We start from the raw sequence: 27,538 nt of genomic DNA, 5'->3' as shown, positions 1-27,538 counted from the left end.
TAATCTTTTTTCCCATTTTCTCATCAGTAAATTTAGTAATGACTACCCTTTAGATAAATGAAGAAAACTCTTGGCTACTCTGTTGTTTTTTTATTTGTTTCTAAGCTTAATATTCCAACTTTGTGTCAGTCGTTCCTCACATTATCTGATTTGTAAACTCTACTCTCCAGAGCGCTGTCATTTATAATTACAGTTTTCTTTTGTTATTGCTACAGTATTTGGCCTACAGAACTGAATTAGCACTAACAGACAAATGTATGCAATGCAGAGCATCTTGATTCTGATATTATATTTTCCTAACCATAATAATATCTTTTTTGGGTGCTTCCTGTGACAGTGACTTCGGCTAGCACTCTACATACATTCTCTTAGGATCCTTACAACAACCCCATGAAACTTGTTTTTTTACTGCTTTTTTAAACAGACAAACTGAAACCCATAATTAAATAATTTGCTCTATGTCCTATCACTAATAAATGGCCATACAATAGGCAGTTTCTATAGTATATGTGCGTAAGGCAAAAAATGTCAGACTCTACCTTCAGCTGACAGCATTGAAGCCTTCCTCTGAGTCAAAACCTTCCTACAATATCAAGGTTCTGAATGCTAGTGTCTAATATTGATTAATGCACATTTCTGTCTTGGCTTTCTTACCTACTACTTGCTTTGGTTGATGCCTACAAATGTTTTATATGTATAGACTATATATATAGACTACACGAATTTCTGACCTTCTGCTTGTTTGGGCCTCTATAGTGTCAGTAGAGTAGAAAGTCTTTGTAGTCCATGAAACCTTATATTATGAAATATAATACGTTGAATTTGAAAAATCACTGTGTACTCCTAACCATAAAATAAGAAAATGTCCTGTGTCTGTGTACACACACACATACTTCTGTTAGCCTTCCTGAGAAGTGGCTCAACAGCAAGTGCAGCAGCATTTTTACCTATACCAGCTATACCCATACGTACTCTTTTAGTATCCAGCCTTTGGTCTCTAATGATATTCTACACTGAAAGAAGCCAGATTGTTGCTGATTCCATGATGGAGGTAGAAAAAGCCAGGATAAGTTTAAGTCTGATAGTGGATAGTGTCTGATACAGAGGTTCTGAAATGGTAAAGTAACTGCCTCACAGGGCCTCTGTCTGACCAGTTTAGCAATAATACATGCTTTAAAGTAGAATAATAGCCATGGTTAATTGGAACAAAGGACTTTTAGGTAATTGATATTCTGAAAAGGAAAGTTAATGTAGGTGTACAAAAAGCCCCAAAAGAGACAGTTATGATATGATTGGTTAGTACTGTTGATCTCACTAAAAGTAGAAAGGTCTTCACATAAGCTAATAATACAACTAACAAATCGAATTGTATTATCAGATTGACAGGATGGTGGGTGACTAATTCTGGACCACCAAAGTTTAAAGGTTGTATCATTTTGGAGGTTGGCATCTATTACCAAAAAATAAAACATGATAGGTTTATACCTGAATTCTCATTAATATAATAAGTGAAATTAAAAAAAAAAGAAAACTCGGCCTCAAAACCTGCAGCTGGGTTTGATTCACCTTGTGAAACCCAAACAGGGCCTATACCCCTAGCAAGAATCAGTTTGTTGATAATCTAGAGTTTGAAAGCTTGTTTTATCTCTCTCTCTTTGTTTTTAATTTGGGGAAACTACCTTCAATCACTGTATCAGAATAAATATAACTGAAACTGTAGGGAGGTATAAAAAAAAGCACAGAAAAGATAAAGAACTGTAAAAAACCTATGGTGTTGATAATGATATCTTAGAATACGTGGTTTTCACAAAATGTTTGGAAGTCCAGTTAGGATAAAGACTATGTCACTATAATCTTTAAAATTCTAAGTCTGATACAATGCCTGTAATGGAATAAACAACAAATATTAAAGGACAATATGAGTTAGACTTTTTACAAGATATCATAAAACATTGCATAAGTTATGTAGATGCACAAATCTACCTTTATTATTCTAATTTTTTAAAATTATTAATAAAATATCCATCCCTCTCATCCCATTACTGAGGTGAATTGATTCGTATACTAAAAGTAAGTTGGCTTTAATAGCCTCCTCTTTGCAATTACTCAAATCTATTTTGTATATAAATACCAGAGGTGCCAAAAAAATGTATACATATTTTAAGCAGTAGTTCGCCGTAATCAGAAGTGCCTGAACGCTGATGGTAACCACTTTGAGCACCTCTCGTAATTGCAGAAATCAGACGTGACTTGTATTCATCTTTTGTTATCGGTATACATTGAGTATTACAATTAATACAGTTTTTTCCTTTTTTAAATGTGTGTACATTTTTTTTGCACCCTCTGTATTTTTTGAGAATTGTAGTATTTGTGAAAGTTGTATCTTAAATTTCATACACTTTATATTTACTTTTCACTCCATCTCAATTATACATAATCATATTTTCTTAATGTTTTGTAGCTCTAATACACTTAAGAATTATTTGTTAGGTTTTAGAATATGTGTTCTAAAGACAAAACTAGATTTTTCTGTTTATACTTGATCTCAACAATACTAATGATTCATATTATTAAATATTGTGATATTAATATCACTTTATATGTTTGGGTTAGCTAGTTCTCTTTACTTACTATTTCTATAATTCAGTTAAACACTTATTGCAGAGGCAGCTAGGTATGGGATCTTGTCATCTGAAGAGCTCAGTTTATTATAGAAATAATGAACTGATTTTTTTTTAATGTTTATTTTTTAGTACTTTATCTTTTTCTACAGAGGTATAACATTTTCTGGGCACAATTTTTTTTACAAGATGATAATCAAATTTAAAACTTTTTAGTACCTCATAATAAAACCTCTTTCCCAAAAGTATACAGTCTCAGAGGGGGCAATATATTAAATATTAAGTATCCTTTTTACAGATAAAGAAACTAAGAGTCAAAAAAGTAACATAGCTTATCCAAACTGCAAAGGTACAAAGGTTCTCTGACTGCCACATACCTTCAGTGGCAGTTTGATGTGACGGTCGGGTTAATAGTTTCCCATTTTAAGAAATGAACTAGTACTACTCCTGTCACAAAAGCTGAGGCTACTAGTCCAAAATGATTTCTGCATGATGAGGCTGGGAAGTGCGTATGTCAGAGAAGCTCCAATAGCTCTTGCTTAAATCTTCCGTCTCTGTGACCCATGAATTGCGAGGTAATTCCACTTATAAAATAAAATTTAAATGTACAATGCTGGGCTCAGATCTATGTCTATACATAGTAAAAACATTGGGTTACCTCAGTTCTTATAATTCATTTCCCAGCCCTCTCCGATATGATATCTGCTATTCACATGTAGTAGCTATTAAACACCTAAAATGTGGCTGGTGTGAATTGAGATGTGCTGTGAGTGTTTAACACACAGTGGATTTTATGTCCACATGGGCTCTGACCCTCCACACTGTTTTGTTTGGTGGGAGCAGGGGTGAACTGCCTCTGCACAGCTCTAACCAACTCCCGTCAAACCCATGGTCCATCCTGAGCCCTAATCTTTCATTAAAACGTCTGTATCTACATTCATCTCTCTTTTTAATGTCTTATTATTTCCTTCCCCCCTTTTAAAATTCACATAGATTCTTAATGACAGTCTACCATGTTTTATTGTATATCAGGGACATGGATTTATGCCTGTTTCCAGAATGTCAATTAAGTACTTGATTCTAAATGTATAGTTCCACTTAGGAACTGTGTTTCCCATCCCAAACGTGTAGCAGAGTGTTCTTCATAAGTAAATGCTGAATTGAGTTTTATCAATATATTTTTATCATTAAAAACTCTTAGACTATGTTATAGTTTTCAAAGCACTCTCACATGTGCAGCCTTAGTTGATCTTCCCAGCAGCTTTATTAGACAGGCAATGCTATTATTATCCTCCTTGTTAAATTATCAAATAGGGACTGAAAAAGGACCACATAAAACTGGAGATTCTTTGAGATGTATTTTGTTTTCTGTTCAATAAGATTTTCTTTTGGGGGTGAGAATGTTTTGAGTATTCTCTATAATGGAAGAGTATGGCCTAGTCTTTTTCAAGCTTGTCTGCAGTTATTTTGAATCTCTTTGTAACCAGAATTCTCCAGATCTTGTCCACTGGGCTGCAGGTTCACACCAGGGCTTTTGGGGCAGATCTGTATGAGAACTCCTAAGCTAGGGTTTCTAGGCAGGAATTCCCGCCCGTTCTCAGGAATTTTTTTCGCTTTCCCATTCCTGAATCCTGAGAAAAGTTGGTTGGGAAATCGGGAAAATCGGCTCCTTGAACCAGTAATACCCACAATGGGAAATAAACATACTACTCACAATGTATCTCTTAGACATTTTTCCTATTTATCGCTAAGGTTTCTTCCCGCCCGTTCTTGGGAATTTTTTTTTCGCTTTTCCGTTCACAAATCCTGAGAAAAGTTGGTGGGGAAATTGGGAAAATCGGCTCCTTGAACCAGGTAGTTGGCAGTATTGGCCGTCACTTCATGGAAACGATTCATTGTGGAGACCGGGACAGCGAAAGAAATTCCTGAGAACGGGCGGGAATTCCCACCTGGAAACCCTATCCTAAGTATATACCATGTACTGAATGTTCTGTGGTATAGGGTTTTCAAAGAGAGTTTTATCCCATGTGTCAGCTCCGTTTGATTAGTAGTGCAGATCTGGAGTGCTCTGTTGAGAAAATTGTGACACACTGTTTAGTTTTAATAGTAAGGTGTTTAGTTTCAACAGAAGTATGGGAGTGAAGGGCAGGGGTACATATGCCCTCTGTTTATCAATTTAGTAATACCTTTTTGATATATATTCCTGATATAACTAAGTAAATTTGCTATCTTTCTCATCTCTTTTTTTAAGTCTGAGCAGAAGGTAAGAAAAATGCTACTTCAGGATGTCATGCATGATCTTTTTCTAATCAGAACAAACCATTCGTGTCTCTTGATTAATTTACTTTCTTCATGCCCAATGTTTACAATACAGCTATGTAGAACTAGGTTTTCACCTAACTTTTTTAGTTTCCGTACAGTTTTTGTACCTTAATATAGGTTGAATTATTTTAAAAGGTTCATTCAGAACTTAGGATATTAAGCAAAACAGGAAATTAAGTCACTAATATAAGTTATCTTTATTTAGTATAGTCTAATTAGATTTTTTTTATATATGCAAGAATAGAGGTAAACACAGGCTAAAGCCTAAAATACAGTAAACGGTCATGTATCCATTATTTATATAGAATTTAGTTATACATTTTTAACTAACAAATATTTATTGAGTATTGGCAGTGTGTGAGGCATTGTGCTAATTTCTAGGAATATAAGAGTGAAAAAGATGTAAAAGAATCCTGCACTTATAGAGATTGTGTTTTAGTGGAAAAATTAGTAAATGTTTTAGAATTGTCTTTATTTGGTCAACTTTTGTTATTTTTTGTTCTTTGACACAAGTTTTTAAAAAACTCATTAGTAAGAGGTGATGAGCCACATTTTTTGTAAGATTTTTCCCTTACCACATTTTGTTTTGAATTGGGACCCAGACTTCAGAACTTATTTTTTTATTTACTTATTTTCTAAGTTTTTAAAATTAATGAAGGCAGAAAGGGTCAAATGTTTACAATTTACAACATAGGTATATTAAGAATGTACACTGAAAAGGTATTTGAAACAGAATAAATTTTTGGACTTCCTGATTAATCTTTCCTTTTATAGATGTTGGTCCTGGTTTTGTCTTTATGTATAATAAACAAAATTTGAAGATTCCAGAGTTTAGACGTATGTGAAATTCACTAGATGACCCTTTAGAAGAGATATTTCTTTTGAACAGAATTGACATCTTTTGCAAATTGATTGTGTATAAATATATAATTTCAATTGTGTTTTGAATTATTTTCTAAGTGAAATTCAAATTCTTTGTTTTTCAGATATTGACAGAGCAAGTATGTACTCAAGTTGTGCACAAACCACATCCAGAGCCAGATTCTACAGTGAAAATTCAGAATCCAAGTGAGCAAATAGCAATTCTTTATTGTAATGCAGTAGAAACACGGGAGACTAAATCAAAACTTTTTCCAATCACCTAAATCATTATGGTGTTTACCTAGTTCATGACACTTACACTCACTTACAATAGTGCTAAGCTGTACTTGAAAGTCAGTAAATACTTTTTGAGTGGAAGATATGATGTGGTTATAAATCTATACTAGAACTTCTTTTCGTTCTTCACAGTGATTCTTAAGGTGGTGGCAACTTTGTTGAAAAACTCTACACCAAGTGCAGAACTGATGGAAGTTCGTCGTTTATTTTTATCTGACATGATAAAACTTTTCAGTAACAGCCGTGAAAATAGAAGGTAAAAAATTTGAATACAATAACAAAACTTTATTACATATTAATCTTATTTTTTTTCCTTTTTCATCTCTTTCAATGAAAAATATTTCAAATCTTTCCCATATTGCTAAATACTTTTAATTGTTAGAAAAGACATTATATGTTTCTTTGAAGTAATCTGCGTATTATGCTTCTATTTATTTTTATGTTGTTATTTAATTTTATAGATATTATATTTTAGTAGAATATATTATAGATATCAACAAACTATTATTTAAAATGCATTATTCCTTTTAGTGCTATCACCAACAGTACTTTTATTGTAATTGTGTTGGAATTGCTCATATTCAGCCATGCTTTTCCTGAGTTTGTCTGGTAAGTGATTGTTATCTAGGACATCGGGTACAGTCTGAGCCATGGTTGCTGGCTGAGTCTTTAATTTAACAAATATTGATTGATCGTCTGATGTGTATAAAGCACCTTGCTGCACAGGTTTTCTTAGTACAACTTAGTGGGAAAGACACCCATAAAGCAATGGTTACCTTATTAAGTGTGCTGTGAATGCTACATGTGATGAAGGAGTAGAGAAATAATAAGTAAATTTGACCGGGAGACTTAGGAAAGCAATTTTAAATGATAATTTGGATTTTTCCAGGCAGAACAATGGGGGAACCTCATTCCAGGTATGGAGTATAGAATGTGCACAATGATTGTACACAATCATTGCGCACTGTGTTTTTCATAGGTCAGGTCATGTTTTCACTCTTCTCTAAATTTAAAAATAGTTAATTATAATATAATTTAGGTATTTTTAATGAGTTTATTTTTTTCCCACTAGGTGTTTATTGCAGTGTTCAGTGTGGCAGGATTGGATGTTTTCTCTTGGCTATATCAATCCAAAAAATTCTGAAGAACAGAAGATTACTGAGATGGTCTATAATATCTTCCGGATTCTTTTGTATCACGCAATAAAATATGAATGGGGAGGCTGGAGAGTCTGGGTGGATACACTCTCCATAGCCCATTCCAAGGTAACGGGAATTAGCATTTGATAGCCTCAGGGTTTCAGCTGTGGAGTGAATGGTTGCAAACATTCTTCTGGTGCCATCTTGTGGGCATCTTCCATTATCGCCAACTCCTTTATCCCAGTTTTCTGTTCTTGGTTTTTCCCCCTCTGTTCATACACTTGTTAGATCTTGAAGTGTTTTGCAGATCATTTAATTAAAACTCCAAGTTTATAAATACGGAATTTTAGACTGCAAAAGTGACCCCACAGGTTTTATAGCAGATTTGAGAACTTGAGTCTGAGCCAATTGTTCTTTTCAAAACTAAAACATACCTGCTGTTTCCTATAAGAATATTTCATGATATAAACTTTGATGTATGCTTTTTAAGACTTATAAAATATAGTCAGAAATCATTTTTATTTTCAATAAATACATTTAAAGTATTTAAGTTTAATGGTATTTTTAGTGCATTATCTTTTCTTTATCTTTAATCCTAAAAATCTATGCTTTAAATACTATCTAATCTTTGGTAAAAGGAGGACATAGTTTGCTAATCCCTGCTATTGGGACTTGATTTCATCTTCTGTAAAATGAAGGGGGTTTTTATATCAAGATAATCTCTAAAGGAAGTCCCTTTCAACCTAAAATTTTGTCATCCTATCATTTAAGTATAAATTAATTACCATATGTGCCTATAAGAAAATATTTTAAACTTGTGTGGGGTTTTTTTGTAATTTTAGAAGAGCTTTTATTTCTGTTAAAAAAATTTGTAATATATTGGCACCTTACTTTTATTATTGCATTAACAAATTTGAAAATAGTATTTTATAGGAAAAGACATTGCATTTTAATGTAACATATATGAGAGGTATGATTAAACAATACAGTGAGTGTTTAAATTAGAAAAAAATTATTATTGTAAAAGAACATTGCCATTAATCTCCCTTAAAATACTCCCCCTCACTTTGACCATGGTTATCCTATACTTCTAGCCACTTCCTGAAGCAGTTCTGGAAGTCCTCTTAAGTGAGTGTCTTTAGTTGCACTGTTATGGCTGCCTCAATGCCCTGAATCATTTTCACTTTGGGGAAGAGCAAGAAGTTGCATGGTGCCAGATCCAGTGAATAAGGTGGATGGGAACACACTGTAATGTTTTCATTTGACAGAAATTGCCGAACTGGAAATAGTGTGTGACATGGAGCGTTGTCATGATGGAGGATGATTTACAGCACACTTTAAAACACATCGTCTCTCAACTGTAGCTCACACCCAACTGACTGCACCAAACACAGTGAAACTTGTCACACACTGTTACTAAGGTTCGATGCCCCGCTTCCCGTATTGAAGATCCCTGCCTTTCCATTAGATGGCACTCAGCAGCAGCATTCACCATATTTTGTGATCACAATGAAAAGACGCTGTGTTACACATCGCTTCTGGTATGGCAATTTTTGTCAAATAAAAACATTACGGTGTGTCCTCATCCACCTTTTGTACTGGCTTTGGCACCGTGAGACTTCTGGCTTTTCCCCAAAGTCAATATGAGCATGAGAGGTAAACGTTTTGAATCGATTCAGGACATCAAGGCAGCCATGACAGTGTAACTTAAGACATTTGCGAAAGAGGACTTCCAGAACTGCTTCAGAAAGTGGCAAGAATGATGGGATAAGTGTGTGTGAAGTGAGGGGGAGTATTTTGAGGGAGATTAATAGCAATGTGTCTTACTGTAATTTTTTTTATTTAAACATTCAAAACATGAATGTTTTAATCACACTTTATTTACATATATCCTGATTATTCCTGAACAAGCCTATATAAAGTAACAAATTAAAGTAGCCTATATAAAGATAAAATTATGATGTTTTAACAGTTTATAAATATATGTATATTTATAGATACATGTGATTTTTTTTTTAACTTCAGTTGTTGAAATAGGTACACATATGAGTAATAGATGGTGAAAAGTCATCCAGTCATAGTACTCTGTATACTGTATATTATTAGCCAATTCTCTGTTCTAGCTCAAATACCTCAAATATATAGGAGCTCAGCTGGCATAGTAAGTAAGGGTAACATTGAAATGTTAACCTAAAAGAAAAGACCACTTGTTTAAAACTTTAATATTGTTAGTTTACCTCTGTGTCTTTGAACACATAAGTCAGATATAACTATTTTTGATGATTATTTGCAATTACTTGATAAAACAAAGCACTTGTCTTAGGATTAATATGTGTTGTGTATGAAATCTTAAAATTCTTAGCACCATTTTGTTATTATTACCATAATTTTATTTTTTTCTTTCTTCTTCATATATATAAAATGCCTAATGCTTTTTCACTTATTCCTAAGGTCACTTATGAAGCCCATAAGGAATACCTGGCCAAAATGTATGAAGAATATCAAAGACAAGAGGAGGAAAACATTAAAAAGGGAAAGAAAGGGAATGTGAGCACCATCTCTGGTCTTTCGTCACAGACAACAGGAGCAAAAGGTGGAATGGAAATCCGAGAGATAGAAGACCTTTCACAAAGCCAGAGCCCAGAAAGTGAGACAGATTACCCGGTCAGCACAGACACTAGAGACTTGCTCATGTCAACAAAAGTGTCAGATGATATTCTTGGAAATTCAGACAGACCAGGAGGTGGTGTACATGTGGAAGTGCATGACCTTCTAGTTGATATAAAAGCAGAGAAAGTGGAAGCAACAGAAGTAAAGCTGGATGATATGGATTTATCACCAGAGACTCTAGTAGGTGGAGAGAATGGTGCCCTGGTGGAGGTTGAATCGTTGTTGGATAATGTATACAGTGCTGCTGTTGAGAAACTCCAGAACAATGTACATGGAAGTGTTGGTATCATTAAAAAAAATGAAGAAAAGGATAATGGTCCATTGATAACATTAGCAGATGAGAAAGACGAACTTCCCAATAGTAGTACATCATTTCTGTTTGATAAAATGCCCAAACAGGAGGAGAAACTCCTTCCTGAACTTTCTAGCAATCACATTATTCCAAATATTCAGGACACACAAGTACATCTGGGCGTGAGTGATGACCTTGGGTTGCTTGCTCACATGACTGGTAGTGTAGACCTAACTTGTACATCAAGTATAATAGAAGAAAAAGAGTTCAAAATCCACACAACTTCAGATGGAATGAGCAGTATTCCTGAAAGAGACTTAGCGTCATCATCTAAAGGGTTAGAGTATGCTGAAATGACTGCTACAACTCTGGAAACTGAGTCTTCTGGTAGCAAAACTGTACCAAACATTGATGCAGGAAGTATAATTTCGGATACTGAGAGATCTGACGATGGCAAAGAATTAGGAAAGGAAATCCGAAAAATCCAGACCACTACTACAACACAAGTAAGTTATCATACATGAGTTCTAAAAATACATTGAATAGAAACTGAGTTGTTAGCGCCAAAGCAGAGTAATTTCTTACCAGTTAGGCTATGTTTATGTTTAATTGTGATATACTAGTAATTTATGTAATTGAGTAGTATGGTAGTACATATAAAAGAAATTTAAAATATCTGAATTGTATTTCCAACTCGGCCATATTCTGTCTGTGTAACTTCGCTCAACCTCTCTGGGCCTGGATTTTCTTACACAGTCCAACAGGTTGTACTAGATAGATTAATGTATGGCCGTTAGGGGCTCTGCCAGTTCTAACATTTTATGACTGTGAGTACATTTACACGTTTTGTATTCGAGATCTTCATTCTGAATACTTGATTAATTTTAACCTTTTAAGCTTCAGGCCCAACCCTGTTCTGTGGATTATAGAAAGGAGGACTTGGAGCCCAGATTGAACTGATAAATGAAATGAAGGGGAAGGGAAAAGGGAACTGTTATTTATCAAGTGCCTACTATGTTCCAGGCACTGTGCTATATGTTTTCAGATTTAATCCTCACAACAACCCTGTGAGGTAGGTAATATGGTTGAGAGAATTTGGAATTATTAGCAGTGAGTATTTGCCTTACAACCACATGGATAGGAATTTGTTATGAGAAAATTAAAGACTCTTAGGCCTGGTGGTAGGAAAGTGTTAGTGCTGCACTTTGGCCACACCTGAGTAAAGATAAAAATGGGTGATGTTTTCAGAGATGGATTTTAATTGTTGAGCTTGAGTTTTAAGACTACTTCCTTTTTTCTAGGCTAACTAACAACTACCTTATAGTTAAGAGTTGAAGAAAACTTTTACCCTTAATTATTTTTTTTGTTATTGTTCTCTGGGTTTTCCACTTACCTTTTAATGTCATAGAAAATTAACATGTTCTGTTATAAAGAGTAAATCATACCTAACTGGTGTCTTTGTACTCTAATAAGAATCCTTAATAATATATACTGTGTGAAAAACGTATCTTTATTTTTTCTCTGTTAACTGCCAATTTCCATTTTTGTTGCAGTTGTACTACAGTGATAAATTGCCAGGGGATGGCAATATTGAATTAGATACAGATTTAAATAAAGGAAAGTATGCTGCATTGTTTATTGAGCATAATAATCACTAGGCTTGTCTGGTTTTCGTTCAGAGTTCATAAGCATTTTTCTGGTTTTCTAACTTCTCAAATGCATACGTTTTTCTAAATTGAAAGATTGTGAGTGAAATTGACTTTGAAGTTAACTTGAATCAGTTCAAGAAACATTTCTTTTAATCTTGTGTTTTTAATTATGATTATTGGATGACAGGCCAGTATATTTCTCTGTGCGTATGTGCTCACTTTCATAAGGCAGAAATGTGGTCTAATGTAAAAACTCCATAAACGGGTAAAGAGGACTTGGTTTTTAATGTGTATTTTGGTGTTAAACTTAGGTATTTGATTTCCTTGCTTAGCTTCTGAAACTGCAAAATAAAAGTAATGATTATAGGCTTTTCAGCTCTAAAAGATTCCTGTGCAGGGAATCTGCAGGTGAATAGTGTATGTAAAATATACTAACCTACTAAAGTCTTATGCAAAAGCTTTACTGACTCACTTTACCACACTTATGTTTTTGTTTTGGAAAGTATTTCATTTGTACTTGACAAATGTTCACCTTTTCTCTCTCTAGGCTGTTCAGGGCCGGTCTGTCACACAGCAAGACAGAGATCTCCGTGTTGATTTAGGATTTCGAGGAATGCCCATGACTGAGGAGCAGCGGCGTCAGTTCAGCCCAGGTCCACGCACCACAATGTTTCGTATTCCAGAGTTCAAATGGTCTCCAATGCACCAGCGACTTCTCACCGATTTGCTGTTTGCATTAGAAACAGATGTACATGTTTGGAGGAGGTAGAAAATTTCTTTTCTATAAATAAGTCTCTGTCACTTAAGAAAATGAGTATTTTAAATTACTGGCATGAACTAATTCATAAGTGAATTATATCATTGAATAAATCTTAAAATTAAATTCATTAAAAATAATCAAACTGAAATTTTTTATAGAAACGTAAATATTTTCATAAAGGTTATAAGGCCTAGGGCTCATTATCAAAAGGTATCCAAGAACTTAAGCTTAAGACAATTTTGAAATCTGGCATTGCCTGTTCTATATGAAATAGAGTTTTAACAACAACAAAAATTCAGTTTTGGTTCAAAGAAATTTCCACATTTTTTTCTTTTCCTATTGAAATTAATACCGCATACTAACTTTAGTTTTGCTAATAAGATTATAATGTATATGTACTGTTAAAATTTAAAATCACCTTATGATGTCTGTTTTTAGAGCCTGAACCATTTAGGTGGTTGGTAGTTATCAGTTCAAATATAATCACTTAAAAAAAAGTGAAATCTACATAATTTAAATCATTACTTTGCCTCACTTTCAATTTCATTTTTAATAGCAAATACATGACAAATTAATCAATTATGAGAGTATGTTATTTATATGTGCCAACATATAAATTAGGTAGTTGATGGCTCTAAGTAACAGAGTTCCCCACCATCAACGACAGTCAGTGGCATGTTATTCTCAGGACAGAAATAGCCACTCTGCTTCTCACAGTTTTCCTTGCAAGATTCAAGGGGGCTGCTTCAGCTTTCAGCACCAAATCCATGTAGGACACTTTCCCAAGCTAGAGGGCAGGGGCTCATCTTCCTGCTCCATTTCCTTCTTCCCTTTGTTTTTCTCCTTATATTCTCCTCTCTCTCTTCTTTTTTTTCTCCTCCTCCTCCTCCTCCTCCTCCTCCTCTTTCTCTTCCTCCTCCTAAAAGAAGCCTCTCAAGAAATCCTCCCCCTCCCCCCATGTCTCATGTGCCAGCAGGATCATATGCTCTCCTCTAAGTCAATCACCAGCCAAAGGATTGGGATTAGAATGGCTGACCCATACAAAGCAACACTAGTTATCTGGGGTGAAGCCAACCTGTCCTATACCTGACCTAGTTCAATAACAGAACAAAATCTAGATGATGTTAGCAGGAAGGAAAGAATAACTATTGTGGAAGCAGCCAATGTCTGCCATGGAAAGTTGGTACTTCTGATTTTATTTGATCAATTTGTCCTTAAGTCTACTCATGTATAAAAACAAAGGTCTTTTTATTGCTAGTGTTGTTATATGCCAAATTACCTACGTATGGTAAATAAGGAAACTGGAAAACATGAAATACATCACTGTTAAAACGAATATCAATGTGTGGAAATATATAGTGTAATTTACTAATTACAATATTAGTAGACCCCAAGTGAGTGATACTCCATTTTCCTTCCATTAACATATTGTATGTCTTTTTTTTTTCTTTCAAGGGCTCTTATAAAATTCCCCAAACACATTTTTTATCTAATTTAAAATTTTAAAAAGATTGCACTTTGTATTTAGGACAAGGGAAAACGTCTTGAGATCTAAGATATAATAGGTGATATTTTACAATTCTAAAGAGGTGACAATCATTGACTTAAATTTGATCGTGGAGTAATTTCTGTTTTTCCCCATTAGAAAATATTAGTAGTTCATATTCTTGACTAATACCAAACTAAAGTAGTATAGTTCTCTGAATATCTGCATAGCATGTTTTGTATGGGAAAGCTCCACTGCTGATCTTTGAGGGCTTTTCTCTTTTTTATTCAATAAGTCCTTGAATTTTTACTAATTTGTACCCTCTATCATGTCACTTCTGTGACTAGCAGTACACATTTTCTCATTATGGCTGGTCAGAGGTAGGGGCTGCAGGCTGTTGATGTAACAAACTTAAACTGCTTAAAAGGCAGTAAAACGTTCACTTAACTATCCAGTTGTTCTGCCTTTCACCACAGAACAAAAAGCTTTGGCAAAAATAAATTTTTTTAGCCAAATGTCATTGATCTAGTCACATGTCTTTGAATCTGGCTATTACATTGTGTTTTTATATCGGAAACAAAATAATGAGGTAATACACTTAGACACAAAATAACCCTGTGTAGCTAAATTTTGGTAACATTACATCTCAGTTGTAAATTTTTTTTCTAATAACTTTATTTTAAATTTGCCTAGCTTTTCACTATTTTTCACTTTAAAAATGTTATTATAAATACACTGTCTAAACTTCTCATTCTTAAGCCAAGAAACTGTTCATGTGTTTTGTTTTTCTGCTATTTTTCAGCCATTCCACAAAGTCTGTAATGGATTTTGTCAATAGCAATGAAAATATCATTTTTGTACATAACACAATTCACCTCATTTCCCAAATGGTAGACAACATCATCATTGCTTGTGGAGGAATTTTACCTTTGCTCTCTGCGGCTACATCACCAACTGTAAGTACTTTGCCTCCATCTAGTGGTTATATTGTATAATTACAAGACTAGCGCATGCCAGTCGTTTTCTGTATTGTAAAACAGATGGATTTTAACAAGACAAGTTCATCTAAGGAAACTTTTAGCCACATGAAATTATATTTATAAATATATAGTTACATTTATATTTCTGCTTCTTTTATTTGTCAGTGTTGGGTTCAGACGTGTATTTATGAAAATATTTCTCTGATAATTCTGATGAATACTTCTTAGGAAGAGCCGTAACTGTCAATGATTTAACTTTATTTTCTATATATTGTTTATCCCTTCAAATATAATAAATTATTAAAATTCTTGTTCTGTAAATCCTGAAGTTCTAAATACAAGTATATATTTATTGTATACGAATTAGAGTCATGAATCTAAATTTAGAAAAAGTCATTATTAGATATGCAAAGTCTCATAAATTACTTGAAATGTTATTCTTAAACTTAATATTATTTTAAACTATATATAGGAGTTTTACCTTCCAGTTCTCTGAGATTGCTCTAAAAGCCAGCAATTTTCTTCCAAAAGGGAACCAAAGTAATTGTTCTTAGAGTGTTTCTTATTTAAAACTTGGGCATCTCAGATAGAAAGAGTGTAAAAAGCATACCATTTATATGCTATTTTAAAAAATTTTATAATCCTTAAAAGCCTCAGAAAACTTGATGTTAGTCACATGGCCTCTAATAGCATTTTTATCCGATTTTATTTACTGGTTCAATATTTATTTTTAAAAATACAGCTTTGGCTCTCTTTCTATATAAAACATTGAAGTGTTTATAAAACACAGTAATCCATTGTAAGGATAACATTTGTGTGGTGCTGTTGCACTATCATAGTTTGAAAGGCATTTAATGTTAATTATATATGTCATTTAAAATACGATAGGTCAGTGCTAACTTTATATTTTAGTTGTCACTTTAAAAAATATCTCTGATCTGTATATATCAGAAAACTCGACTGTATAGCTACTTGCTGAGATGAGAAAGAATAGAGAACTGTGCTTCCCATATACCTGTGTTCTTGCTACTGTATTGGAAACTCATCTTTAAGCCCCTAAAATATGCTTTCTCTAGAGGGAAACCTGCTGTTTTTTTAAGATGTATTTTACTTGGTGAGATAGTGTTTCCAAATTGATCTCTGGCTTTATTTCATCATTTACAAGCTTTTTCCACATGATTCTTTTTCTTTCACTATTCTTTTGTCAATGCCACCACCCCCAAATCATCTTTGAAACTTAAGTATTAGCAGCAAAAGATTGTATTCTCAATAGTCCTTTTCCTCACAGGCACATATAGTTCAGTTTCATCTATAACTTTCTCAAAGTCTACAAAGGCAAGCAGGCTAGTTCAGGAGCAAGGGCAGCAGGACAGGTCGTTATGGGGGCTTTCATGAAGTTATTTTATGGAATTAGGAATAAATATTAGTATCATAGTATAATATTGTAGTGTGCAACTTTAGTACTTATTACCGTTGAAAATTCAGTTTAGAGCTTAAGATAAATTCATTCTGTCCTATTATACATTGAACTTGAATTTGACTTACTGATGCAAGGAAATGGAGCCAGGAAGAAAAATGGTTGATGGTGTCCGCATAGTGCAGTTATCCTGTGAGATTGGTGTAACTTCCCTTCTCTTCAATCTCTGATTTCCTCTGGTGATTTGTACCAGATGCCAATAAATTGAGAATTGTGTATGATTTTAAAAAATGGGGCAGGGAGAATTTTTGCCCCTTCTGTACATTAAAAACTGAGTAAATCAAAAGTTTTCCTCCTGGTATTTTTTTCTTCATATAAATTTTGTTTTAGTTCTTATAAATAAATTATTACTTGTTGTCCAAAACTTTTAAAAGGTTGTATTGGAATTCACTTTAAATATATTATTATTTTAAAATTTTGTGCAGGGCAGAAAGTGGTCTTTATGTGAATTTAGTAGTAGGTATTAAAATTTGTATAGGTTTGACATACTCACATTACCAAATAGTCTTCCAAATTTTAAAGCTAAAATGTCTCTATCAAGATAGAGAACATATTCAATTAATAAAGTATATTATCAATTAACATTATGAGTAATATACTATTTCACTTTCCATGTTTGCTTAGTTTTTATTTTATAACGAATGTACAGTAAAGATAGTGACATTTTGAGGTACTTATTACCTGTGCAGTTTTGACCACTACAGTTTGGAATTTGAAACCAATTATTGTCTAGACGGTTTTCTATAGACTTGGGAATTCATTCAGTTGTAGACACTTTTCTTCATTTTCTCTGTCTCTATGTTTCTATTATTTTGATCCATTAGCTGATTGTGTCTATTGCTGGTTATACAACATAGCTGATTATATGTTCTTTGATTAAATTGCTCCCTTAAAAGAAACAATCAGAACCTTCTCTCACTTTATACTGGTAGAAACATGATTGGTGCTGACTGCGAGGTGTTGTTTTCTGTTCATTGGTTGTATAATATTCTTGTTAAAGATTGTAATATAGCAGAGGGAAAAAAGTTAGGAAGGAGGAAGGTGGATAAAGAAGCAAATTACAAGATAATGTAATTTGGAAGATATGGAGCTCTTTGACTTAGTTTTAAAATACGAAAAACCAAAAGAGAATTTTGGAAGGAATAAGTCCAAAAGGGAAACATTGATGATATACAGATTACCAAAGGGAAACATTGTCATGTAGATGCCACTAGAATTTTAAGCCTAGATATATAAAGAGAGATAGAAACGTTTGAAATTAATGTTTCAGTGATCTGGTAATTTTGTTTAAGTTTGTGGACTTTTTAAAAATATGCATGCATTACATACAGATATGCATTTAATGAAAAAATATGCTATTGTATATAAAAGCAGCCGTAGACAGTTACATAAAGGAACAGGTATGGATGTGCTTCAATAAAACTTTATTTATAAAAACAGGCAGTGGGGCAGATTTGACGTGTGGGTCACAGTTTGCTGACCACTAACTTGGAGCATAATCTTCAAATAACACAAATATCAGAGTACCTGGATAATGTTTTAGTGTGAAAACTTTATTATTACTGACCATTGAAAATTCGAGTTAGAGCATAAGATAAAATCCATTCTTTCCTATTAAACAAGAATGTGAATTTGACTTACTGAATATTTATTGAAGTTTAATTTTTAAAAACAATTTCATTGAATGTTGCAGTCATTATGTTCTATTAGGAGATATGTAACTTTTCACTCTCAGCCATATTCATTATTTTTAGCATTTGACATATCTAATGTTGAAATTGTATTTAATTTTGAGAGGGTAAGTAGAATGCTAAATACTCTATAGATTCTTATTTAAAAAGAACATGGCACAAAGCTCAACCCAGGAATATGTCTTTCGCATTTCCCAGTATAAATGTGGATTTCAGATAATTTACTCCTTATAATAAAAAACAGACATATTTCCTGTTATCAGTGAGACTCAGATATGATCTTTTTGAAGTTAAATTTAGTATAAGGTATATGGGTTTTAGTATGAGATAAATCTTGTATTTTAACCTATTTTCTACAACTTACTAGATATGACCTCAACTTCAATTTCTTCATTATTAAATAGTGTTAATTATACTTATCCTTTAGGGAGTTTGTGAAAATTGTTAACTAATATATGTAAAGCGCTCTAGATGAAGAAGGCTCTTTAGTTCTTTCGGTACTGTTTATTCAGAATTGTATAATGATAGAAAAATTTTCCCATTTATAAAATAAGCCTGTCGTATTCAGAAGTCTGAAGTTTAAAATAGGATACTTGAGACAATTTAGTTATTAACAGTTTTAATTTTAGTACTTGGGGCTGGGGTTGGGAATTAGACCCCTTCGGGTGTAATTTGACTGATCGTTGATTGTAGGAAGGAGCATTGTTTTTGTTTTGACTTTTTTGGAGTTGCTGTTTCCATGACCAGTTAGTTGAATCCTTTCATTTGTTCTCTATACATTGTTCAAGTTGGTCATCAATGAAAGCAAGGAATTAGAGAAAAAAAATGAGGAGAAGCAATGAATATGGATCAACTACGAATTGCATAATCATTTAATGATTTTAAGTTGACCATTGTGGTCAACCATCCAGAATACTGAATGTTTAGAATTAATTCATTGTCATATATGGTTTAATTTTCTGTTACAGAAAAATAGTAGAGACTGATGTTTCTGACTTTCCTAATAGTTTCATGATCATAAGAAAGAAGAGCAACATTGTTGTTAAAAAAATGATGACAAGGTCTTAATTGTATTTTGTGTTTTCTTGCCTTGTCACAATATGTAGTTAATAGATTTGGAAAAAATATTATTTTTTTGTTTTGTCTCATACCACTGATCATATTTTAATATTCACAGGATGCTTTTATGTTTTCCCATAAAATATACCATGAAAAAAGTGTGTTTTGAAATTTATGCTTACGTATATTTATTGTCAAAAATCAGAGAATAGGATTTGTTGACTTTTATTGTGAACTTAATTCTATTAAAATTTTTGAATATATTGAATATAATTCTTAAGATTCTGAAACTGAGTGCAATATCTATGTATTAGCTTAGTTCACATGCAGACCTCATTTAGTGTATCAATATAATTTTTTTCTAGCAAAGAAAAGTGATTTTTAAGTTTTAATCATTTGAATATTCTATTCTTTCATTTACTTATGGGAGGTTGATCTATAGGAAGAGCTCCAAATACTGTAGGAAACAAATTATAACATGTTTCATTAATGAAAATTCTGGAAGTTTGGTATAAATAGTTTATTTTCCTAAATCGTTTCGACCTAAACTAGTCCTGAGCTAAGGCTTTTACAGAAACATTATATTAGTTTAATTTTAAAAATGTTTCCTTAGTTATCTGCTAGGAAAAGATATTTATTTTGTAAAATAGAATATGCATAATTTCTAATATATTAACTATATTTACATATATTATATTTTATTTGGTAAGAGTTACTCTAATGAAAAAATAAATAGAAGTCTAAATATTTGATATTTTAATCATTGTAATTTATAAAATATCTCTTCTGAGAATTTTTGCTTTTAATAAAATAATTAAATATAATTTTTAAATATTATTTTGTGTTTCAATTTTACATTGTATTTTCATTTAATTTTAATAATTTCTTTTTCTTGTACTTTTTTGATCTGTTGTCTGTTTTGTCTAATGCATGTCCAGGGTTCTAAGGTTAGTATTACTTCAGTAATTTTCAGGTTTTCAGTTTTAAATTTTCTTTTTGCTTATTTATGAAATTTTTGACTTGGTTATATTTTGAGTTTCCATATCATCTTTAACATTAGGCATATCTTCGCTATATTTAAAAGATTCATTAAAAGGATTATTTTTTAGTGTATTGATGAATATCTTACTATCCACAATAATCTTTAGACTAAACTTTTGTAATATAATGAAAACAATATTTCAATCATATGTACAATCAGATGTTAAATGGTTCCAATGAAAGGAAATTGGATGGAATATATGTTATTTTAAGATTTAGTCATAATCGTATGTGAGTGATCTTTATTTTTAAACCTATGTTATGTTTATATAACATTTCATCAAAATTATAAATTACTTTTATGTAGAATATAATAAGAACTCCATTGTAGGTTATTGTTAAGGATGCTTTTTATTTTAAGATTTTATTTTGTTTAACCAAAAGTAGCATTTTGGCAAAGTATATGGACAATTAATAGTTATGTTGTAATTTCTGTATGTAATTCACTCATTTAAAAATGAAAGCATATTTTGAAGATTAGGTTTTCTGCACCCCAAAACACTTAAAAATAAGAACATTACCTAATAAAGTGAATTAGATTTCTAATAATTTAAGGAATTCGAAATGATGAATTTATTTGAGGATGTGTATAGATAACCTAAAATTGTAATATTTTGAAAAATTATCCAGAATATTACTAGATGAAAGCAATGTCCAGATCTTCCATCCTATTATAAATCTTATTTTGATAACTGAGATTTAAAGAGGTTCTATATAAAATCAGTTTTTTGCTTTTCCCCATAAACTTGTGTTGTGGTTACAGATTTTTAACTCATGCTAGGAAATGATTCTGTGTATCAGTGAGATGCTAGGAAATAAGGAATCTGCATTTTAAAAATCCAAGTAGTGAATTAATCTAATTTCTTTAGGCCATAGGTACTGAATTGGCATAATATTGTAAATCAATAATTGAAAACAATTTTTTTCGTATTTTCAAGCTCATTTTAGAAACAATGGTTTTACCACTGTTTTGATGTTAAATGGAAGGAAGAAATGTTGTTAAATTTTATTCTCCATTTACAATTGAGTATATAGTGCTTTCAGTAGTCACCTATCATTTTTAATACCCATCTTGTACCAATAAGTGTTTTAGAGGGTTTTTTTCGCTTTTTGGGTTTTTTTTTAATCATTGTTTCCTGCTGACATTTCCATGCTAATGTGAGCAGAAATGTGTTTAAGTAGAATGATTGGTATAAGCAATGTCAAAATGAAACATTAAATTGTTGCAGATACCTATTACTTTGTATTTTATTTTATCATTTGGTGAAGAAGTTAATCAATATAGCTAGTATGCCTATTCTCAGAAAATTTAAACATATTTGTACATATGAGATCCCTAATGGTTTTAGTAAATTCTCAAGTGGATAAGAAATTGTTATACATTCTAACTTGACAGTTATCTCATTTTGATGCCAAATGATAGTGCCATATATCTTTTCTATTATTCATCATACATTTATAGGAAAGAAAAATTAACAGCTATTTTTTTTTTATAAACAAGAGAGAGGATTTTAGGAAAGATCAATTTTATATCTTTGTTGACTAATAAAGTAAAAGAAATAAAACTAGGGTATATGTATGTGCTATTATTTTTAAAAATCTTTGAGACATGATCTTTAGTTTGGAATGAGTTTTTGCAAGTAATGACATTTAAATCTAACACTGATTTTAAAAATAGACTTTTCCTTTATTCAAGGATAATTCATAGGTAAACTAATTAAACTGATAACCAGCTCTTATGATATATGGAATTAGATTATAATTTATTCTGTTTGCAAAATATACTAAATGTACAAAACTACTATTTACCTATAGTATGTATGTACATGTATTACATTTTCAAATTTAAAAAAGACTTAAATCTTTTCCTTTTTAAAGACGGAGTTGGAAAACATTGAAGTGACACAAGGCATGTCAGCTGAGACAGCGGTAACTTTCCTCAGCCGACTGATGGCTATGGTTGATGTGCTTGTATTTGCCAGCTCTCTAAATTTTAGTGAGATTGAAGCTGAAAAAAATATGTCTTCTGGAGGTTTAATGCGACAGTGCCTAAGGCTAGGTAAGTCTGTTAAGAATAAAGAATATATAATTACCTATCGGTTCGTATTTTGGCACTCTGTGGTACAGAAAGTATAAAGTATTAATGATACAAGTTGATGATTATGTAATGTAGAGATAATTATAGAAAATTATAGTATCTTCACAGTGGAGATTTATAGAATTGATCATCTTGAATGGGTTATAATTTGAAATAGAGTCTAATGTACTTTGAATTGTTTCAAAATCAATAGAACTATAACATTTTTCATTGAAGTGATTTTAATGTAAATCCATTTATGAATTCCTTTTTGGTAAACTAGTAACAGAAAGTAATTTTCCTGGGCCCACACACATACGGTATCAGAAAATTCAGGGCATAGTTTTATACACATAATGCTCAAAGATAAATTGTGCCCGTTTCACTGTGTTTTTCAGAGTGAACATTTAACTCTAATAAACATTACTGAACCTATGTTGTTCACCTACTATCTTGTGTTGTAAAGAAAACTCAGCACTGACAACTCTTAGTAATTACTATTTAGATCAGTTCTTTAGGCAGAAGCCATCCATATTTCTCTTAACCTTTCTGTAAGGGGACATTTATTTATACTATTTATAGACTTTGCAAGGGGCCAGAAAGTTACTGTTTACATAAGTGCCTTAGAACATGAGCAAGGTGTAAGAAAGCAAGACATTAGATAGGGAGGAAATTCCTGAGTGTGCTCTTTTTACCCATAATTTTTGAAATTATGTAAAAATCTACACATATGTACCTTCAGGGGAGAAGTTGTTTCTGATCTAAGGAAGGAATAAGAACTTACTTTAAGAATGACGGAATGAAACCTACGTTTTTTTGTTTGGTACTTTTTAAAGCCCAAGATGAGAGGAATCATTCCATATCCATTATAAGAGAGCACGACCACACAGAGATCTCTCTGACAAGAGCTGTGCGGTAATTTACTGTGGGCCGTCGTGGTCGTTGCCATGGATGTTTAACAACAACTGATAGACTGAACATTGTGAGAAAGAGAAATCATTTTTAAATGCCTTAATATCGTGAAACCATCATTTATTTAGTTACTCTGAGCTTTTGTTTCTGAATGTATTCCAAGGCTTTACTGCTGATTTTATTTTTATCCTAATAATTCCTGGCAGATCGGTTTTTATTATCCGTAGGAATGTTTTATATGTGAACAATAATGAAGTAAACAATTATATATCAATATGTGCTGTTTACTGTTCTAAGCACTTTACATGTATTAATTTAATTAATCCTCACAACGGTCCTCTAAGGAAGTATGTTTATACTCATTTTACATCTGAGGAAAAGGATGCAGAGACAGTTTAGGAGGCTCAAGATTATGGGCTCAAGATTATGACTCATAAGTGGCAGAGCCAGGATTCAAACTCACATGGTCTGACTCCAAAATGAGTACTGCTTGGTGCCATACTTTACTGCTTCTTAACATGAGCAGATAAACAAAAGCTTGTACTTATTGAATGCTTATTGACAAAGGCTGTAGACTTTCCCACCGTGAAGAAAGGTGGGCTTGACCAGGTTAACGTACTCCAATTGCCTGAAATGGGACTGGTGCTCAGTACAGTCTCCAAGGGAGTCAGATTATAGAATAGGAAGTCTTATTATTCAAAAGAATTTATCAGACATGAATATTAGGTTTCTAAAAATTTTTATTCTTAAAATTCAGAATTTAAATGATGGAGAGGATAGAATAAGGAAGGGTATGTTGAGAGCTTCAGAGGCCTTGGTAATATTCTGTTTCTTCAGCTGGCTGGTAGTACATGACTATTTTGTTTTTATTTTTTAACTATATATATCTTTTATATGTACTTTTCATTACTGTATTTCATAATTTTAAAAAATATTTATTGATCTAATTGACTTTAAAAATAATAATGGGATAGAGCAAGCAGAGAGAAAGACAGAAAAAAAGAACCTCGCAACTTTTTCAGCATGTCAAAGTCAATAATTTATATTAGTAATATGCTTTTGGTTTTTTCAATAGTTTGTTGTGTTGCTGTGAGAAACTGTTTAGAATGTCGGCAGAGACAGAGAGACAGGGGGAACAAATCTTCCCATGGAAGCAGTAAATCTCAAGAAGCTCCCCAAAGTATTACTGCCACAGCAGCTTCAAAGGTAACTAAATATTTTCTACGTTAAATATAATTTGCCTTACTTATAAGTCTCCACAGGGCTCTCCGTTGCTTAAAAAGTAAATATAATCACATCAGTTTATGAGAACAAATTTCATAGTACTGCTTAATGAAAGAGCAAGGGTTTGGTAATCAGATGGCTGGCTGTAGGCTCCATCCATGCTGGCTTCTTCTCTTCATGATTGTGTTACCAAGATTACTGAATCTCTCTGAGACTCACATTTTTGGTTTTAAATGGAGATACTAATAATTTCTACACCATAGGATTCTTAGAAGGATTATAACAGTACATAGCTCTGAAAAGTTCCTAGTTATCACTATTTTTAATACTTACATGTATTTTCACAGAGCTCAACATATATTGACTAATGAATGAATAATAATGAATGAATAAAGCAATATATATTGAATGAGTGAGTAATAATCTTTTTAAATGGATGTGATTTTGGTGATAGACATTCCCATAATATTCAGCAAAAATATGTTGAATGCCCACGAAATGAATAAACAGCGTAGAGTATTTTGGGATGTACCGATAATTCTCATTCTAAATTAGCTCTATCATATGTTTTACTGACGCTTTGCTATTACCGTTTTAGACACACTATAGACTTCATTCATTTCATCACTAGAATCTTTTTTTTTTTTTTATTTCAGACATTTGCATGAGTTCCTTTTCCTTGAAGTTTCCATCCTTATTTTCACCCAGCTAAAATCTATTCAACTCTTGGCTGTAGCTTAAGTGCTATTCTGAGGGAAATGTTTTCAGATACCCTCACTGCGCACCCCTCTCCCCCCCCCAGTCTAGGATAGGTTCTTCTGTTTGATGTTTTCATAAAACCCTGCCTGTTCTTATCACTTGCTACACTTGTAATTAGATGTTTGATATTAACACAATGATTTTTTTGCTCAACAATGAAGGCATGAAGTAGAGGTTTAATTCATTTAAAAAGTTCTCTGGCTTCAAGCTTCTGCAGTTTTCAGATGGAACAAACACATATTTAGCATATCTGTATTAGAGCCTCTTTCTTTTTCACTACTGTCAGAGAAACATTCCTAAAATAATTAGATCATATATTATTTTACTGCTCACAAGTCTCCACAGGGCTCTCCGTTGCTTAAAAAGTAAATATAAACACATCAGCAGTAATGCCTTCTGTTATTTCTGTGGCCATAGTCGGCTATACGTCATTTGAGGGCATTTTGTATCTTGTATACTTCGCAATTCCAGAGCTTGTATGGCACCGTGAGTACTGTGTCAAAAGAGCACAAACTCTGGAGTCAGACAGTTCTGAGTTTGTATCCTGGCTATACCACTTACTGGTTTTGTGACCTAAGACAGATTCCTTACTCTCCTATGCCCCAGCGTAACTTACAAGGTGTTTGTATGACATGAAAAGCAGTAATGTATTAAAGTACTTAATAATTCCTGACATGCAGTGAGCATTCAATTAATGCTAGTTCCCCTCTCTCTCTAGCAGTTACCCACTCATTATATGAAGTCATGAAATGAATAAATATTAGCATTTTTGAGAGCTTTGATCATACAGGTGGCTGTACTTAATTCAGGAGGTAATAAGGAGTTTTTCAAGACTGTCAAGCCAACCAAGTATTACTCTAATTGTAGAATATGGACAGAAAAGTCCAATGAGAAAGAAACTTATAGTAGTTAGTTGAGCTAGTTAGTGTCTCTAACAAGAACCTTGGCAATGAAAAATGGATAATAAGTGATGAATATAGAAATATTAGGGGAAAAAGATAACACATTTCAGGACAGAATCGATGGACCTGGTTGGTGAGTTTTTTGTTTTTTACTCCCTGTGTTTATGCATTGTTCGTCATGTGCCACTTTAGTGAGTAAACCATAGTTAATTTAGGTGTGGTAATAACCTGTGTGGACTTGCATTAGTCATGCATCTTCATTGGGTCTCATGTTTTATACTTTCTAAAAAGGAGCAATGATATAAGCTTTTCAAATAAAGAAATCTTTATAAGGATCAAATTCCACTATGGGTACAGAAACACTTTGTAAAAGGGTATATACATTAAAATAATTTTTTTTCATTGATGCTATAAGTTACGTACTTTTCATCAATGCTGTAAATAATGTTATTTTCTTTAATTGTCCTGTGATAAATATTATTAGCGTATTATTTAGATGATATAACTGAGGTTCATGGAGGGTGAAGTATTTCACCTAAGATCATATTGCTGGCAAATTTTGGAATTGTAATGAAAACTAAATAACTATCAAAGGAATCAAGCATCTTAATTTAGGAGTGAAATATGATAATTGAGGTCTATAGAGAATTAGAAGGAGGCCTATTTATTTTTAATTACTTAGAGTACCAGCAAGTTATTCTATATGCAGGAATTGTATCTGGTACTTCACATATATTATTTAATTTAATTCATGTAATTCTTAACATATTATGTCCACACAATTCTTAACATGTTGTGTAGGTGAAAAATACTAGATTAAGTTTCAGGGAACCTGACTCTCTTATTAGTTTGCTATAGACACACTGCATAAAATTTGTGGATTTTTGTATCTACAGTTATAAAAATAATTTTGATGGTAACGATCTTTAATGTATTTTAGCTTTAATTATTAGGGCTATGACTGAATTTTTTTAAGTTTACCTTTTCTGATATATTGTAGATGATGAGATGCTTATACATATAATTTAGACTAATGTAATACAATAATCTCATATACTATAAATGCATGATGGATAAATGAAATTTAGTAACTCAAAGAGATTTATTAATTAGAGAAATGGAAAGTGAGGATCAGAAAATTTTAGTAATAAACCCAAGGTCACACAGCAGAGATTTGAACCCGAATTTTCTGAGGTCCAAGATTAGCCTTTTTTCTACCACAGTCTCACCTGACTTTCTGAGTCTGTACTGGTAGCCGTGGTGATAAAGAACAAGGGAAACTGTGAGAAGAATAGAGGACAACAGAAAAAGTGTCTTAC

At 32.5% G+C, this 27,538-nt stretch overlaps 1 protein-coding gene and 1 long non-coding RNA gene across 2 annotated transcripts in view; one reads left to right on the top strand and one right to left on the bottom strand.

The window, feature by feature from the left end:
- The window catches only part of NBEA (neurobeachin), a 658,659-nt gene that overhangs the window by 177,347 nt on the left and 453,774 nt on the right, over window positions 1-27,538 (top strand). The window contains 9 exon segments of the mRNA XM_033103847.1: window positions 5,930-6,011; window positions 6,234-6,357; window positions 7,174-7,366; window positions 9,692-10,708; window positions 12,399-12,616; window positions 14,900-15,053; window positions 20,243-20,251; window positions 22,224-22,404; window positions 24,410-24,540. Coding sequence (XP_032959738.1) covers window positions 5,930-6,011; window positions 6,234-6,357; window positions 7,174-7,366; window positions 9,692-10,708; window positions 12,399-12,616; window positions 14,900-15,053; window positions 20,243-20,251; window positions 22,224-22,404; window positions 24,410-24,540 — 2,109 coding nt within the window.
- Window positions 1-27,538, bottom strand: part of LOC117021089 (uncharacterized) — a 160,798-nt gene that overhangs the window by 28,046 nt on the left and 105,214 nt on the right. The window contains exon 2 of the long non-coding RNA XR_004422807.1: window positions 12,384-12,578. This is a non-coding gene — a long non-coding RNA (uncharacterized LOC117021089). The remainder of the gene's footprint in view (window positions 1-12,383; window positions 12,579-27,538) is intronic.

Source organism: Rhinolophus ferrumequinum, chromosome 4 (assembly GCF_004115265.2).
Source record: "Rhinolophus ferrumequinum isolate MPI-CBG mRhiFer1 chromosome 4, mRhiFer1_v1.p, whole genome shotgun sequence".
Lineage (NCBI taxonomy): Eukaryota > Metazoa > Chordata > Mammalia > Chiroptera > Rhinolophidae > Rhinolophus > Rhinolophus ferrumequinum.
Note: the sequence above shows the minus strand (reverse complement) of the source record. Positions and strands in the feature narration are given on the sequence as shown.